At 45.0% G+C, this 18160-nt stretch overlaps 1 protein-coding gene across 4 annotated transcripts in view; it reads left to right on the top strand.

Annotated features, from left to right (window-relative positions):
- Positions 1–17340, top strand: part of Dyrk2 (Dual-specificity tyrosine phosphorylation-regulated kinase 2) — a 48861-nt gene extending 31521 nt beyond the window's left edge. Inside the window, exons 4-10 of one of the 4 annotated variants that reach the window (XM_017166448.2) lie at positions 4302–4536; positions 5821–6190; positions 6683–6855; positions 6920–7197; positions 14129–14267; positions 14332–14503; positions 16055–17340. In XM_017166448.2, the coding sequence (XP_017021937.1) occupies positions 4513–4536; positions 5821–6190; positions 6683–6855; positions 6920–7197; positions 14129–14267; positions 14332–14503; positions 16055–17091 (2193 nt within the window). In that variant the 5' untranslated portion in view covers positions 4302–4512 and the 3' untranslated portion in view covers positions 17092–17340. Of the gene's footprint in view, positions 1–4301; positions 4537–4712; positions 4978–5820; positions 6191–6682; positions 6856–6919; positions 7198–14128; positions 14268–14331; positions 14504–16054 lie in introns of those variants that run through there. The other 3 variants (XM_070283919.1, XM_070283918.1, XM_017166451.3) reach the window with 3 other exon arrangements.
- Positions 17341–18160: the final 820 nt, after the last annotated feature.

The following is an 18160-nucleotide window of genomic DNA, read 5'->3' as shown; positions in this document are numbered from 1 at the left end:
CTAAACATTGCACTGCCCATTACACATACGCAGTGTTGGCCCAGCACTGTCGGTGGTCGGCGGTGTGGCGGTATTAGGGTTTATATGTCAGGCGCACACCTCGCCGTGTATGACATCTGTTGCTGCTTGAAAAAGCTGCCCTGGTTTTTGTATGGGTTGAAACCTGAGGCCCTTCTTGTGGCGGAGTCTTTGTAAATAAAATAAAAACTAACTTGGAAGCCAATTTAAAGCAAATAATCCCAATCGGTTTCTATATTAGGCTTTTATTTTAATTAATAAATTACTAGGTAGCCTGGAAATACCTCTCTGACAGCCAACGACCGCTCACCACTGACCACCACGGAGTGGTTCCCCTCTGGTGACCCAAGCACTTCCGCTCCCACTTGGACACCCTCGGACTGGGACTGGAATCTATATGGGATCCGCTGACATTTCGCGCCCGGGTCGTTACTTAGGGCCGGGGTTAGTGGGTCAATGGTTTATGAGGTCACATTTTAGGTGCCTAGGCTGCGGATAGGCTGGTTAATGCCCGGCCCGCTTTACCGGCCCTAACCGAATTAGGTGGCATGCAATTCGTGGCCTGCTTTCGGCATACGAAAATAATCGTAATAATGAAAACTAAATGAATTTCACTTATGTTTCATGTCTGCGCGAAATTAAATGAGCAAAATGCCTGTAGCATGTCGCCTGGCCGGGCCGGCGCTCATTTTGAATTTATTTATTTTCTATTTTCGTGGGCTGCCACTTTTCTGGGCCACGCGAGGTAATAGTTAGACGATTTTTGCCGGTTGACAAATGATGCTTTATTTGCACGTTTCTCGGTGTTCCGTATAATTAAATGGAGTAAAGCCCATTTGGGTCACGTGTGCCAAAATATTCGACAAATTCAAAGTTCTTTTATGTGAAACCCTTTCGATTTCTTAGAGAAATATCATCTAAACATGCAAGTTTATCCTTAAGCCTTATAAAATATGGGAGCAATTGTTGCACATTATAAGGTGGATCTTACCATGTCTGGAGGTTTTAATGTAAATTCAATTTGAAGAACTAAAGATTGTATATCGCTTGATTAACACTTTCTAGATGGAATATCAGCAGTTCAACACCATCAAATTTTTGTTATTAGAAGCCTTCCGTCGATTCTATTGTTTATTTTAATATCCATAATTTGAATTCCCATCGCATCGCCTGGAATCCAGCAGATCAAAGCTCTTTGATGTGTTTTTTACCCCCAAAACTTCAAAGTGTCAAAAATGGTTTGGCATTTTTGGGCCACAGACAAACGAATCAATAAAATACCAGCGAACAATGGATTCTATAAAATAAAAACCTTAGACATGATGTCTCTTCAAGTCTCATTACGGACGTGTTTCGTTCGCAAACGAGAGATATTTCTTTAAAAAAACAAATTGAATGTAAAGTTTCTGTTTTATATGCACATGGACAGGGACTTTTGGTGGGCCGCACTTGGGGCGTCATGAAATCAAAAGAAAACAATTCAATAAATCAAAGCAGACAATGAGCCGAGTGCCCAGCACAATTTCTGACAGCTTATTGACACGCTGAGGCCATCGAAATTCAAAAACTGAGACTTCATAGGGAAGCCAGAGTGAAATTCCAGGCGGGAGAAGAGCGGAATCAAAGCCTCCAAATGGCACAAGACTTGACATTTAGCAGCCACTAGCAAAAGCTGGTTCCTGCCGAAAATCAATGAAAAAAAATAAATGAAAAAGAAGCACTTACTTTACATGAAGATATGTCGATCCAATGGGTTTGCATATAAATCTCGCTTCGGGTCTGCCCAAAATTATTGCAAGTGTCAAAAGTCAACAACCAAATGTCACGTTTTGCTGTTTGGTCTTTATTTATTTTTCTGCTCTTCAATGTTTGCATCGCTGACGAAAAGAGAAGCACAAACGAATTCACCGCCTCGGTGAGCAATTGACATTTATTAAAGACGAACAACAAAATCTACAAAATTATAACCCCAGCGAAGCGAAGTGCACTTGTTCAGTGCACCCACAGTTAGGGATACCTTTCCAGATTGAAAAGATTTTCCCGCTCCTGTCAAAACAAGAGTCTGTGCCATAAATTGACAAATTATTCCCATAAATTTCCCGACGTTTTTATTGCTTCTCCGAGATGGTTAATTTCGGAGACAAGCAACAAAATGTTGGCTTGCTGCAACTCAATTACTTTGAGTGGCCAATTTTCTTCTTTTTGTTTTTTTCGGTTTGATGGTCCCCGCCGACACTTGGCGTAGAAATTTCAAATTAATGGCTTAATATTGTATCTTGATACTTTGGGTCAGCGGAGCAGCAGCAGCACAGCCAAGGGTGAAATTATTTGAACTGACAAAAGCAGATTATGCAATTAAATAACTACATTACCTTTCACCCCGACTCCCAACATAATTCCGCAATTGAATCACAAGATTAAAGAGCATTTGAAATGAATCAGAGCTCTGATATCAATCTGTCGTTTGGAGGTCTCTCAATGCGAACCTGGACTCGACTTACCCACAGCTCGATAGCTTCAATGCCAAATCAACCAAATCTGAGCTTGTCCAAAGACTTCTTCGCAAACTTGAGCCAAAAAACAGCATTGAGTCTGACATTTGAATTCAGTGTCATTAATAGAAATTGCAGACTTCAGACTTCAGACATCGGGTGGGTGTCATAGCAATGACAAACGATCCCCGGTGATCTTGACGTTACTCAGTTGAAATCAATGCGAAATATCGAGACCAATGATGGAAACGATAAAGGCGGCGTCATAAAGTGTCGATAAATGGTCCGGTTGCCGGGGCGTGTAATTGTTGGAATTACTTACAATTGACGACGGCAGTCGCCTCAATTGATTTGTCATTTGAATCTGGGAACAATGCGACTCGTGACCGTCAGCAGTGACTCCTTTTCAATGGCCCAAGTGCGCTCATGATTGTCCAACCTTGCAAGAGCTTAGGTTCGAGGTGGGTTCAAAAAACTTTCGCTTATCAAGCTACACCCAGGCGCACAGTCCGAATCCGGCCTGACTTTTGGTCTTTAAAGAGCTCTTCGCTTTCTTCGCGAATTGCGAAACCAAAATGGACGGAAAATGGCAACCAAAAATTGCATTTAATGACAGACAACCCGAATGACTGTATAAGCTGTTGGTAGCCGTCAGAAACCCGAGAGTAGGGAAGGAAAACAAGTAGAGCTAACGACTTAACCAGCGGACAATGCCGAAATACCTCGTGATGTATAGGAAGGCTCGGAAAAAGCCTCGACCCCAACCCCACACAGTAACTGTCAGTTTGATGAAGAAACCGAATGCTGTAAATTATCATTTTATGACAGAAGAGTTTTTAAAGCCAATAAATTTTACCGAACAACCATACGCCAGACAGACGGCTAATGGGAAAATGGTATTCGGGTGAAATAGGAACTCTTTCTTGAAGAGTACGGGAAGTTGTCAAGCCGTGCACTGAAAGAAGTGGTTTGTGGCTTCTATATATTTGTTTTATTGTTTATTAGTTAACTTTGTATCAGTACAGTGCACTTCCGAATAACTGCTTTCATTATGGCTCTATTCATAAGGAAACTTACCAAACAAACTCAAATTTCCACTGCACTTACCCTGCGAAAAGGGTGGCTTTAGTCCGCTGAAAAGGGTTAGGATTATTATGCATATTGAGTGCGAGTTCGAGTTCGAGTTTGGGTTCGGGTTCCCCCACACTCGCCCAACTGTCAAATGCACAACGAACCGAACACAACGAAAGAGAAAAAGGCTAATAATTGGCCATGACTTTGGTTTCCAAGTTTTTGTGCCTGTCAGTCCGCTGCAACCTGGGGGAATGGGCCAGGCTTCGGGCTAACTGGGTTGGGCTTTTCGGGGGTCTACTTTGACTGGTTCCGCTCTTTACGACCCTTGCGGAGAAAATATGAATAAAGTTTTCGGGCCTTTTGATGAGGCCGCTTGTCGTCGCCCGCCTTGACAATGAAAACTGCTAACTGCTAACTGCCAGCGGCTAACTTAGGGTTCTCGCTGCCGGCTTTTTGTGTTAGTTATAGTTATGGCCTGTGCTCCGACATGTCATTGATATTGGGGGGAGTTTCTGTTTACCATTTAGCGTTTTATTTACGATGTGCACTTGGAATGCGCAGTGCCCGCCGGTTCTTTATTATTTATGTTCATCATATCTGGTTGACTTCTTTTTTGGTGACGTTAGTTACCGGAAAAAAGGGTTAAAAGTCAATGGTTTAAAGACTTCCTCACATTGTACTTTTGTTCATGGATTTCCACCTTTTCCCTCTTTGCAGTTGGCCCCAACAACGAAAACAAATGCAAATGTGCGCCCCACAGACATATTACCCCGAAAGTTATCAATAATATTTCGCCGGAAGAGGAGATACAACTCAACCAGTTAAGCACCGGGCTCAGGGTGACAACACATAGGCACCGGGCTTCACTTCTTCGTGAAGGCGTTCCTTGTTTTGGATAAAATCGACAACACAGCGAAGGCGATACACAATGTTGGATCGATGCGAAATGCCGGTAAGTCAATGTTCGATGATACGGGGGAAGGTATTGTAAACTGTAACTGAACTAGTGATAGGATCTCTCTGTGCGTATAATTCTTGGACTGCATCCTATTCGAGTCCCAACAGTATAAATGAACAGTATAAAAAAGTATAGAAAATATCTTTTAAATAATAAGAAAATAATATACCCCGAAGTTGGCTTTCTTTTTTGTATTTTCTACGTTTATTTACACTCCAACAACTCTGACTGATTCGTCAGTAAAATACATACTAAAAGTCAGGCGGTATTTTAAAATAAAATAGAGAATTAAAATAAGAATTACCTGCAATGAAATGGAAAAAGCTACGCAAGCGAATCACGGACAAGAATCCCAGCCGGAAAGTATGCTGCTTTCTCCGCAGCAGGTTCGGTCCCTACGAGTTGCTGCGTTCAGATCTCGTTAGCTGCCCGGAAGTATGCTACTCCCTGCAGAAGTTGACCCTCGATTTCGTGTCATTATACCCTTGCAGGGTATTATAATTTCAGTCAGAAGTTTGCAACGCAGTGAAGGAGACGTTTCCGACCCTATAAAGTATATATATTCTTGATCAGCATCAACAGCCGAGTCGATATAGCCATGTCCGTCTGTCCGTCTGTCCATCTGTCCGTCTGTCCGTCTGTCCGTCTGTCCGTCTGTCTGTTTCTACGCAAACTAGTCCCTCAGTTTTAAAGCTATCTGAATGAAACTTTGCATATAGTCTTCTATATACTCTCACTGCTATATATGTCGGAACGGGCCGGATCGGACGACTATATCATATAGCTGCCATACAAATGTTCGATCAATTTTTCGAAAAAAAATTATAACTTTGCTGTTTTTTAACATTTTTGCACCATTTTTTAGATATGGCCATTCTATAATATTTCTGAATTTTGGTAAAAATTTTATGAAAATCGGACGACTATATCTTATAGCTGCCATAGAAACGATCGGGAAATTAATAGGAAACAAATTATAACTTCGTTGTTTTTCAACGTATTTTCATCTACTCTGAGATATAAGCTTATTTTATTATTGTAGAATTTTGGTATAAATTTCATGAAAATCGGACAACTATATCATATAGCGGCCATAGGAGCGATCGGTAGATGTAGAGAAAATGTAAAGGTGTGAATGTAAAACTGTAACTGTCAAACTGTAAACATTATAAGTATAGTTGAAATGTAATGAAATAATATCTGCAAGGGTATACAAACTTCGGCGTGCCGAAGTTAGCTTCCTTTCTTGTTTTCATATGGTTCCGTCTTCCCTTGCAGATCCAACTGGACAACGAGAAGTTGCGACGGGACGTTCGCTTGACGGGCTCCCGACTGGACCTGCCGCAGCTCTGCAACGGGTCCCGGCGCCTGGATGCACAAAACAACCACATGGCAGGGGGTGAGACCACCACGGCCACGACAGCCTCCAATGGCAATGGTATTAGCAACAGCAATGGAAATGGCAGCGGCAATGGCAACAACATCGGATCGCCAGTGTCCTCATCGACCACCAACAGCAGCAACGGCGGCAATGAGCGAGGCTCCTCCACCAAGTCCAATAGCAGCAGCGGCAGCGGCAGCTCCGGCAACTCGGCCAGCAGCACAGGAAGCGCCGAGCCCAAGTGCAATACGCCCATGACGCCATCTGGTAAGGGGAAATTTGTTTAATTTATAGGAATTTGTGGAAGTGTTTCTTGAGGCTTTTTACCTACATCCTTGGATATCCCTCTTTTTATTTAGTTCTCTGGGTGTAAAAGAACGCTTTCCGACAATGTTCACCCACAGATTGGACTGCAGGAGCTGCTAAATTGACGCTGAGTCTGGCCAGGCTTTGTGCGTTTGCTCTCTGCCTCGCTGCAGCCCAATGCCAATTAGTTGAGCACGCCCTTCAGGCATTTGGTAGCCGCACTCCGTCATTCCTCTGCTCTCTAATTAATTTTATACAACATTCTGGTGGGAAAATAAATGGCATTGAGGTCAGGGTCAGTGGGTTTTTAGAGTGGCAGTTGCCACATGAGGAAATTCTCGATGACCCCCTTACTTGTATTTACCTGAGAGGAGCGCACGCATGAAAAATCTGTTGATTAAAGCAAGAACTTTCTTCTGATTCAATTTTAAACATTATAAATTTGTCTTGCAGAGCTGGTGAAAAAGTTTCGGAACTACCTAACCGATCAGGAGTTCGAGGAGCTTAAGGTGTACAAGGAGGTCTATTATTTTGGCCAGCATGCCAGCAAGAACTACAACAAGCCCGCCCCCACAGCCAACACCACCAATCTGGGCTATGACGATGATAATGGCAACTACAAGATCGTAAGTACATTTCGCATAATTTGCAATTGCAAAACATTCAAGCTTGAGCCTCTTTGCATTGCAGATCGAACACGATCACATAGCCTTTCGCTACGAGATTCTGGAGGTGATTGGCAAGGGCAGCTTCGGACAGGTGATCAGGGCCCTGGACCATAAGACCAACACCCACGTGGCCATCAAGATCATAAGGAACAAGAAGCGCTTCCTCAACCAGGCCGTGGTCGAGCTCAACATACTCGATGAGCTGCGGGAGAAGGATGCAGATGGATCTCACAATGTCATACACATGCTCGACTACACCTACTTCCGCAAGCATTTGTGCATCACCTTTGAGCTGATGAGGTATGTATAGCCCATCCTCCCACAGCATTCTATTTAGCAGCACCTTCTGACGTCAATGAAGTCGCATTTAATTTGGGTTTTGCCTTGCCAGTCACGGGACGAGTCGAGTTGGCTGTTACCCGCTTCAATTAAAAGCGCGTATAACTCGCATTTCTATTAACATTCTGCCAATTATTTCCAGTTAACTTTCGTTGCGTGTTTGGTGACCATAAAATTTCGGCTATTATTAATTTCCATGCTCCAAGTACCTAGCACGCATTGCGATATTTCCCCCACAAACGCGACAGACATATGAGCCTTTTCCGCCGAATTAAGGGGGGGGTAAGGTTAATTCGGTGCAAAAAAGGCCACTTTTCAAAAAATTATTGTGGCGGAACGGCTAAAGTTAGCTTAATGAATTAAATACCATATAATAACACAACATTTGAATAATTTTTGATAAATTTTGTATTGAAAAATATTTAGAGGTAGAGAAGTTATAGGGAATCTCCAGAGTCGCCTCCAAAAAAAGTTGTTTTGCGGTGTACATCCTAACAGTCCACAGGATCATCCGATCTAAAAAAATTATACCTCATTCGTTAAAGGATAAGTGTCCCGAGGTATTCACGAAGCGTTTTTTTTTTTTTAGTTTTTTTGTGATTTTTTAGGATATTTGAAAGTCAAAAACCCGATTTTTGACTTAAAAAAAAACGTTATTTCTTAATTTAAAAATATATAAAAATTAAAAATTAAAAAAAGGCCGACGTGAATACCTGAGGAATTAGTTAAAGAATGTGTGTGCCAAATTTCAAATCGATCGGTCCAGTAGTTTTTCTGTAATCGTGTACACCGATTTGAAATATTGAATTTTTCAGGAGAGCGCTTTAAACTTTGTGATTCCCATGCATTGAACACCAACCGACCTTCGTTCAAATCCGCATAACTTCGTCAATTTCACTCTGATCGATGTAAAACTTGGACACAATATTCTTAAGATGTTAAACTTTAAAAATAAAAAATAAAAAAAAATTTACGAAAAAAAAAATTAAATACCTTACCCCCCCCTTAAGTTCAGTTTATTGTCCTGTGTGTGTGCTTCGGCTTCGGTTTTCGATTTCATAAGGCCATAAATCCTGGCTGCGTCATAAATGCTCCTAAGTGCGTTTCATAATTCTTTTTACGATTGTTTGAAATAATTTATCGGGAGGTGTGGGCTAGATAGTGTACCTGTATCGATAGCCTTGCTAAAAGCTGCCTTTGAGTGTGCATTTCTCCATTCCCCCTTCCCGGTATAGACAATATAATTCCCTATTTAATTTCCTGCCCGCGTGTGCTTTACATGCCGCAAAACGCAGACACAATCGAAATCAACAACCGCGGACCGCAAGCGTCGCTCGGCCATCAATTTCAATTTAAATGTTGAATGTTGTGTGTCCTCCTTGCAGGCGCAGTGCACCCGCATGTGTGTGCACAGCCCGGGAAAACCTGTTGTTTTAGCCGGCACTTTGGAAGTGCCTGTGTGCAGAAATCTAATTGATTGGCAGGAGGCAAAAAATCAGGTGTTCTGGGTGTTGATTTTCCGCCAAAAGGGGGCTGTTGGTGGAGGCATGCCTGCATATGTCAAAGTTTAGACAGCAGGCAACGCAAATATAGTAAAAATAAATCCCGGGGAAAGTACAAAGGCGGCACGCGATGCAAAAGGAAAAGTTGTCAAAGTTTTTCGTTAGGAAAACAAGCGCTGAAGGTCGGTGGTGGTCGTGTACTTGTTTCCTTAGCCCAACTCCCCGGCAAATTTTTAGGCACCCATCGAGCCTGACATTTCCGTAAGCCGACGGATGACTAATTTGTCTTAATTGCAAGCCCAAAGAAGTTCAAAATTCCAGCAAGCTGACATTTTTGAGCACTGATTTGTGGTTTCAAAATTCAAATGGGTTCCTTGCACGCCATGAAATCTGCAGATCGATGGAGGGAAAAGCCTAGAATCCTTTTCCCATTTCCAGACAGTTACACAAAGCTAATTAATTATTTGCACTGCGACTAATTAGCCGCAAAATGGTTTTTAGTATCCTTGGCTGCTTGGAGTGGGCACTTGGTGTTTTTTGTTCTTGTTCTCCCAAAGGAAGTTTTCCTGTAGCGGATAAAGTTAGTGCCTGGAAGTGACCAGGGGCGAGACAGGGAACCGCATTGACAACCCGACGGCAAGTTTAAAGTTTGTTTTGAACGAGTAAACAAATTGTACCGAAAGTTTTACGTAATTAATTTACGTGCACGCAATTAAATTTGCCTGCTATGGGTTTGAGAGAGATTGGAACTGCCTGATAGGATTAGTCGGACCGAGATTATAGAAATTGTTTTATTGGCCCGGGAAAGAGTAGTGTAAGGTTCAAGGTTTGTAGTTCCTAGTAAAAGTTATTTTAAACCATATATTTTCGGGGAAGGAAGCTCCCTCACAATCTGATTAGCTAATTAGCCAACTGACCTCCGCCCCTTCGCCCAGAGGGTCTGCAAATATGAAACCTAAAACCATGTCCCTAAAGTGACACACTTATTACACCGCCACATTCAAGGACTTCATTTCACAAAAGGGACAGTGCCACGGGCAGCTGGGATGGGAGGGACTGAATTGACGCCAAGTGACACATTTCGCACACACACACACATATTGGGATGATTTCCCACATTGGTCCCTGGCAGGTGGTATTTTCTGTCGGCCGTTTCGGTCTTGTTCTGGCATTATGGGCCACATAATTTACGGCGACAGCGATAAAATGAGAGCTGCCAAAGTGCCAAAGACAGGCAGCACAACGCCACACTCTCGGCCCCATAACTATGCAGCATATTGTCCCGATGAGGACGACGCTGCTGCCAAGTCACCGGCAGGCAGCGCGGGAGTGTGTGTGTCAAGCACATAAATTTCAGCTTAATGCTGCCCGGGAGAGAAGCACGACCGAAGGACTCTGCACCCCGGCCCCTAGGCTCCTCCTTTTCGTGACTCCAATGTCACCGTATGCGCCTCCCAACTCAACGCCTTGTAGACAAGCAATAAGTAAAGATTTAATTTCAATTTTTATGGCTCATCACGAGATCAGGATGGCGATAAACACTAGGGAATTAATTTTTTTAGGCAAACAGATAACATAAATAAAAGGCAATAAATATGGTTCATTATAAAAGGCAAATTAGTGCTTTAAACGGTGTCAAGCGATTATCGAAGCGATACTTTATTGCCTATATCCAAATATTGATAATCAACAAATAATGCAAAAGGCTGAAAGTCATCGTAATATAAGCTTCAAATGTAGTATATAAAACTGTACAGGATGTAGATTATCCTTTTTATTTTGGGAATGTGGCAATTTAAAGTTCGCTCGTTATGCATCTTATAATTTTATTTATCTATTGTAGAAGTATAAATAAGTAAATTTATATTCCCCCTTAAAGCCCCCTTTAATTATTTGACCCAAATACTGTACTTGCGACCCCCTATTGCACTTTAATCCACTTCAAAGCTCATCAATGTCAAACAGATGTGGCCGTGTGACCGACACTGTCGTCAGCTGTGTAATTGACTATTCCTGACATGCCCACCGACAACGTGGGAGTGACATAGACATCTGGCAGGATGTCCTTCTCCATGTGAGGACTGAAAGAAATGATTTTTAATTAAAATGCAACATGCGGTTGATGGCGGCGCTTCAGTCTGCGTGAGCAGCGGGCGTGGCATGCAAATGAGCCATTCCAAGTCCTGCGAGTTTGTTTTTTAAATTAATTTTTGCACTCGGAGCGTGTAAATTGCAATTAGGGGAGAGCAGAGCGCGGCTGCAAGGACGACTGTCCGTGCTCGCGAATTGAGTTACCAGGAGAATAGGCATTCGGGGGCCGGGAAACGCGGTGTCAGCTGCTCTGCTGATGTTGATGTTGATGTAGGTTATTATTATGCCGTGCCATGGCACAGTAATTACTGCTAATTGACATTTCCCGAGCACTAAGTTTGTTTGGCTGCACGTCCCGTCAGACCGTCAGGGGGGAGATAGAAGAAGCCAGTTAGCCTGGCCAAGGCCAAGTCATTTATCATTTGCTAAAAGGTACATCGTCTCCACTTCTGACAGTGCCAGTGGCAGAATACTTTTTGCATTTCTGTGATTATTTGGGCTACCGTCACACAGCCGCGGACTAATTAAAATGCCGCACAACGACTGCCGGGGAAGGATATTCGTTCGTCCTTGAGCCGATGAGCCTGGCCCGAAAGACAAGGTCACAGGCGTCCCAGCCCGGGACAGCATCATTAATTCAGAGGCGGTTTTCTGCCCGTGTTTCGGCTAAGAGGCTTAACTTTGAATATTTATGGATATTTAAGGGAAAATTAACCAGGAAAGATGGCAATATAAAAGCGCTCCGAAATAACTTGGTTAATATTTTATGAATTTCCGCAAGGGAATCAATATTCGGAGATCCAAGGAACCACAGATCCATTCGACTTGCAAATGCAGACAGCGAAAAGTCAGTTGTCAATCAACTACTTGGCATTTCCTTTAGCTTTTTCAACCAGCAAATTTATGCTAAAACTTGGAAAGCAACGACAAAGTTGCTCGTCCGACCAACACCCAGAAGGTGACACAATTTTCGACTCACAGAGAAGTTTGTTTACGGCCAATTGACAGCCGCAAGATATGCAATAAAGCACGATTTTCACTCAGATGCACTTACATACAGCCCAAGGACTTTGAACTGTTCTGACTCTGTCAAAGAAAGGATGATAATAACATTGAAATCCATTCGATTTACTTAGAGATAAGACGAAAATAGTGTCCTTCCCGGGAAAGACCTTCAGTCGGGCTTATCTATATGTATTTATTGTTTACTTGGGGGCGTCAACCGTCATTGTTTATCCAAACTTTTACTCTCGGCCGCATTTGGCATTCTTCTGCTCCATTTTCGGTGTGCTAAATGCAGGCATTAGTGGCTCGTTACAATTGCATGTTGCAGTTGCAGTTGCAACGGCGCGGCGCATTGGCAAATCAATCAAATTACGAGCCGAATTTCGGCACGGAATTCTGCCGGAATGCCGGAAAAAGGCGCGGAAATGCCGGGAAAGACGCTCCCAGCCAGTCAGTCGGCAAAGGCAGTTTTCAAGTTCACGGGAGAACCGTGGACTTCTGCCATTGCCGTCTCTGTGTGGCATGTCATAATGCAGTTATAATATGCAGACTGCCAAGCATACACATGTAGGAGCCGGGCTCGCCGATTGAAATTATGACATTTTGATGATTTTCTTATTGGTTTGTTATAGACTCGTCTGTTTGCCAAAAGCACTCCTGCCTCCCACAGCCGCTCGCCATCTATTTTTGGGTGTCGTGGCCGTAACTAAAATCGATTCCAATGCCGCTCTTCCAGCGCCTTTAAAGGCCGACATTTTAAAGCCCGCTATTTCGGGGCTCTACGGCGCCAGTGCAATGTGAAAGTTTTCAAATTAAAAGCCGCCGCATGACCTTTGCGGCCGTCGTTCGGGCTGTTCCTCTCCCATCCGGCGGCTCTGCTCAGCGATTTGACAGTCATCCATGCCATTATGTGGCTTAAAAGGGGGAAGCTTGGCAGAACGGCCTTGACACTCTGTTAGCTCAATCAACTTAGCGCGCTTTTAAGCGCTCTTAGCAACTCGTGTGCTGGGTTTTGACATAAATTTAAATTGGATTACGACACTAGAAAGCTGTAGAACACGGCTCAAAGCCTTAGCAGGCGATTAACATGTGTTCAAGTCGCACAGGAAAATCCATATATATATTTTCCTGGGCATAACCACACATATCCTGGCCTCTTTCATGCCAGGAACAGTTATTACTTTTGGCAATCTACTGCTCGTCTCTTATATAGGTCAAACATGTCAGAGCAGCTCTCATGAGCAGGCGATAAAGTTATTGATGGCAATATGCTCGTAAAAAAAAATGGTGAGTTGACGGATATGAAGGCGAGTTCGATGAATTGAGCCATGTTGAGCGGGAGAAAATCTGCGAGGAGATGGAATAGGAAGTAATATCCTGACTCCTAACCATCATCAATCATCGGCTTTCATGCTGAGACATCCACAATTGACAAAACTTTCGCCACGATAAACTACAGAATGAGTATATATTTCAACCCCCAGATGGTTATCTCGAATGGTTGTCTCTTTTGTGGTTACATTGACATTGAGGAACAAGAAACCATTTGTTATCAGTTAATTAATCGCTCGCAATCGCATAACTGCGAATGGTACAGAAATGGCAATGTAAACAAAACAGCCATCAACGGGTTGACAATAAGGGGTATTTTGGCGACTAAGGAGAAAGAGGTCCTAACAGTGTTGTGAAGTTGAAGATAAATATAAAATATTTCGTGAAATGCTAATAATAAACACTTCTTTGCACTTGAAAGTCTCAAGTCTGAAGTCTGTGACACGCTAGTAAGACCAATATAAGTAACAACAAGATGCGTAACGCCGTAACGTAGTTATGCATCTTATTGTTTAGAGTTCTTTAATATATGATCGGACTGCACAAAAAATCTGACTTAAACGATCGGTTTCCCCTAGCTGTTGGCTAAATCTTTAAAATGTGCTCAGACACTGCCTTTGCCCCACTGTTTCCATTATTGGGGGCGGCTTTTTCGGCTGAATTTGCCACCATTTCTGCTGCTGACTGCTCACGACTGGCATTGTCAATATTGCCGCCGACTTAGAACGTTATCGCGCTGTGGGCCCAAATTTGAGCCCGACATGCAATGGGAATTAATTCAATGCATGTTACCCGTACTGCAACACGGACTTAAAGCGGCCGTTCCTAGTTTTGTTCTCCTGTCGCGAGTGTTTCCTTGTTTGGCAAACGGTTTCGGGGGGCTTCGGCGCTGACTCATGTTCGAGTCACACTTGAACGGGCCCTCAATAATGTCCTGTGTATCCTGTTTTCTGTCCTTGCAGCCTGAACCTGTACGAGCTGATAAAGAAGAACAACTACAACGGATTCAGCATGAGTCTCATAAGACGCTTCTGCAACTCGATTGTGAAGTGCCTGCGCCTGCTCTACAAGGAAAACATTATTCACTGTGATCTCAAGCCGGTAAGTATGTGGTATAAGTCGAGCTAGCCTTCCTCTAATGCATCTTCTTTACTTGGAAAAACAGGAAAACATCTTGCTCAAACAGCGTGGCAGCAGCTCCATCAAAGTCATCGACTTTGGCAGCTCGTGCTACGTGGATCGTAAAATCTACACGTACATCCAATCGAGGTTCTACCGCTCCCCGGAGGTGATTCTCGGCCTGCAGTACGGCACCGCCATCGACATGTGGAGCCTGGGTGAGTGTCCACTTTTAATTAAAAACATCCTGCCGAGGGTCCCAAGTGGGCTGAAAAACGTGTTCGTAACATATATGGACTGCAATTTAAAAGGCTTGCCCTGCATTTGGCAGGCAGGTTTATTGCCCACTCACGTTGGCCCTATAAATATCCGCTCGGCAATCGGGGGAAGGATTAAATATTAACCAGTGTGTGGCATACTCTGCACGTGGCCAACTTGTAGGATATATGCACATGTGAGGTGTACTAGGTAGCAACTACAAAATCTTTTTTAGTTTACCAAATTAATTGCAATTAATGAGAAACGATTTAAGCCGTATTTTTCCCAGGGTACCCTGCCACTTTATCCGTACGATTGACCTGGGCGAAACACAGAAAAGCCCAGCGAAGTGTAAGAACACGCACTTGGCCAATTAGCAGCAACAGGCAAGGCAAAGGTGGCGGCGGAAAAGGACCTCCTCCATCCCACCGAACAATGAGATATCGATGAAGGGGCCGGAGGTGAGGGCGGGCACTCAACAAGTGCCACCGCCCCTCTCGAAGTTTATGTATATAATAATTTTGCCAAGCCCTGACCGGGCTTTCAGTTCGTCCTGCCCTCAGTCGCCACTGAACACATCCTTTTAGCGCCCATTTCCGACCACAGCCACGTCCGGTCCGGTCAGCGGAGGCAGTAGCGGGAAAGCACCGTGCGCAGCTCCTTGGGCAACAAAGGACTCATTAAATGTGCGCACGGACGTGAGGTCTGCTCTGCCCGGGGTCCTAATAAAAGACAGCCCAGTTTATTTTTATCCGCTGTCTTGGCCTGCTTCATGTGTGGGGCTCTCTTATTTGAGTTACTGTGCACTGAGCACACAGCGTGGGCAGGCAATGGAAATGGGTTACGTGTTGAATGATGTGAGCTCTTAGCCAGTCCTCCTGCCACTGCCATATGTGGTGCATATGTATGTGTGGGTTTGATGGCTTGAAGCTTCATTAGGTAAATGAGGTCGCACCGAGGGAGGGTTAAGCTCTAAGTACAGACTGTGCAGCTAAAGGGGTTCTCGGTGTTAGTATCTGAAATTGATTAGGTTAGCAATAATGGGTAGGTGTCTTCCAAAAATCTATACTTTATAGAAAATAACACTAAGTGACTTACAAAGCTTAGTCATGACTCGGAAAATAAAACCATTTGTCAGTCAATTACTGCAGTCACTGAAAAAGTTAGATGAATGGCCGGAGGTCGAAGCTCAGTCACCAAATGGCCGTCAAAGGCATTGATCCTGCAATCCTGCTGTGACATCTCTCTCGCCAAAGCCACTCCGTCCGAGTCCGAGTCCATTATGGAGTGCAGCAGGAAATAAATAAGCTCGAGCACAGCAGGCACGTGTCCGGCCCAAAGTCAAGGTCAATGCGCTTGTCTGACCGCCCGAAATTACTGCGGAAGATAGATAGTTACAGATACGAGTACAGCTTCAGATGCATATAGTATATACATAGATGTGGCCCCTGAACCAGATAAAAATCAATATCAATTTGATGTCAACCCCTCTCTCTTCTTTAATTTTTCAGGCTGCATCCTTGCCGAGCTATACACGGGCTTCCCACTGTTTCCCGGCGAGAACGAGGTGGAGCAGTTGGCCTGCATCATGGAGGTGCTGGGTCTGCCGCCCAAGGTGCTCATCTCGGTGGCCAGGCGGCGGCGCCTCTTCTTCGACTCCCGCGATGCCCCGCGCTGCATAACAAACACCAAGGGACGCAAGCGGACGCCGGGCAGCAAGTCGCTGGCCCAGATCCTGCACTGCCAGGACCGCTATTTCATCGACTTCCTGCAGCGCTGCCTGGAATGGGACCCCGCGGAACGGATGACGCCCGACGAGGCAGCCCACCACGAGTTCCTGCAGCCCTCCTCCTCCAGTCGCCACCGCAGCTGCCGCATGTCCAGCAGCTCGTCCAGCTCGGGCCTAAACAGCGTCTCCCAGAAGTCCTCCTGCTACAGCTTCGCAGAGGTCTCGCCAGGCAGCGGCGGTCCGGTGGTGGCCTCGATCACCAGCACCACGGCGGTGCACAGCGCGGCCATGGCCACCAACACCGCCAAGTCGCGCCAGCAGCAGCCACCGAGCCACGGCCACCCCCATGGACATGCCCAGTCGAACGGACACCTGCCGGACATCAAGCTGAGCGCCAGCGACAAGTACAACAGCATGCAGAAGGTGGCGGTGCGCTCGAAGATCGCGTCCAGCGTGTCCGACCTGGAGTCGGTGCAGCAGTACTCGCTGCATCGCATCTACGGCGGCGTGGGCAGCGGCAGCACCCACCACGTCTCGTCGGCGGCCACCAGGAAGCACCTGACCGGCAGTGGCAATGTCGGTGGCATCGGCAGCGTGTCCTCGAAGTACGGCAGCTCGACGCTGGCGCACAACCACCACAATGTGACGCACCACAATGCGTCGACGGCAACGATTGCTACGGCCACACATCACCACCATCACCACGGAGTGGGTGGTCAGCAGCAGCAGCAGTCTTCAGGTGGTGGCGCCACCATGGCCATGTCGCACTCACAGTCCACCGGCGACGTCTCCGACAGGGCCATCTTCGGGCGGGCTTGACTCCGGGCCAGGCCCACCAAGCTGGAGCTGAAGAAGTGCAAGCTGGTCAACATGATGGACTTCTGGAGCTAGAAGTGGCGTCCGCAGCACTGCGCTGATGTTAGGGAGCGGGAGGAGGAAAAGGAGGAGAAGGTGAAGAAGAAGGATTAGGGCTAGGCTGCTCCTCGACCTCCTCTCGCCGATTTGTAGTTATTGTTATATAAGCTATATAGGAATTATATAGACGTGTGTGTATTGTACTGAATGCGAGCGCATTGCTGTTGCATCCCCATTGCTCCTGGTGATCCCTGCCCCACTCGAAGTAGTCGCGTCTGGCTACGGAGACTCCTTCCTTGCAGCACTTTGCAGTATTCCCCCAATTTATTTCGCTACTGCCATAGCTAAAGGTATTTCGCAATCGTATTCACCCCGAACCCCCCAGTCCCACCCCGATAGTATTCTCCTCCCTCCAGCTACCAGGGTGTTGCAGGTCCTCCTCCAACGCCTTGTCCTTGTATTCAAACGTGAACCAACCTTCGAAGGGTAAAGAAGATAAACAAAAACAGAAGCCAGCTCAAAGGAACAAGAAAACCTAGATATAGTTATTAGATATGAAGGCATACACTGAACATAGTTGTAGACAACCTTTGTAACGACTCACCCATCGCATCCCCCTCACCCTCAGAGATCCATCTTATACATAGGCTAACGACTCAGATCTGTAACAATTTCATACAGCTTCCATGTCTTTTGCAACAGTATCACGGCTGTTATTAGTTACATATGCGAAGGCGAAATGTATCTACATCGTAACTGTAATTGTATTCGTAGTTTAAGCTATTGGAGATTCGATTGCCAACATCAGACATCACACTGAAATATGCTAGGCCCACTCACTTTTTAGTCTGCCAATGCAAGGGAAGTTCGTAATTGTGTGAGGATAATGCAACTACATACCCATCAACCCTCCACACTGAATACATGTCATAATTTAATGAAATCACATATGTTTAATGAACTATATAATTCTATTAGACCTAGAGCGATATGAAGAAATAAACTACGGCCAATATCACAACCGAACAGAGTT

This window comes from Drosophila kikkawai, chromosome 2R, assembly GCF_030179895.1.
Source record: "Drosophila kikkawai strain 14028-0561.14 chromosome 2R, DkikHiC1v2, whole genome shotgun sequence".
Classification (NCBI taxonomy): domain Eukaryota; kingdom Metazoa; phylum Arthropoda; class Insecta; order Diptera; family Drosophilidae; genus Drosophila; species Drosophila kikkawai.
This window is presented reverse-complemented; position numbering and strand designations above follow the sequence as displayed.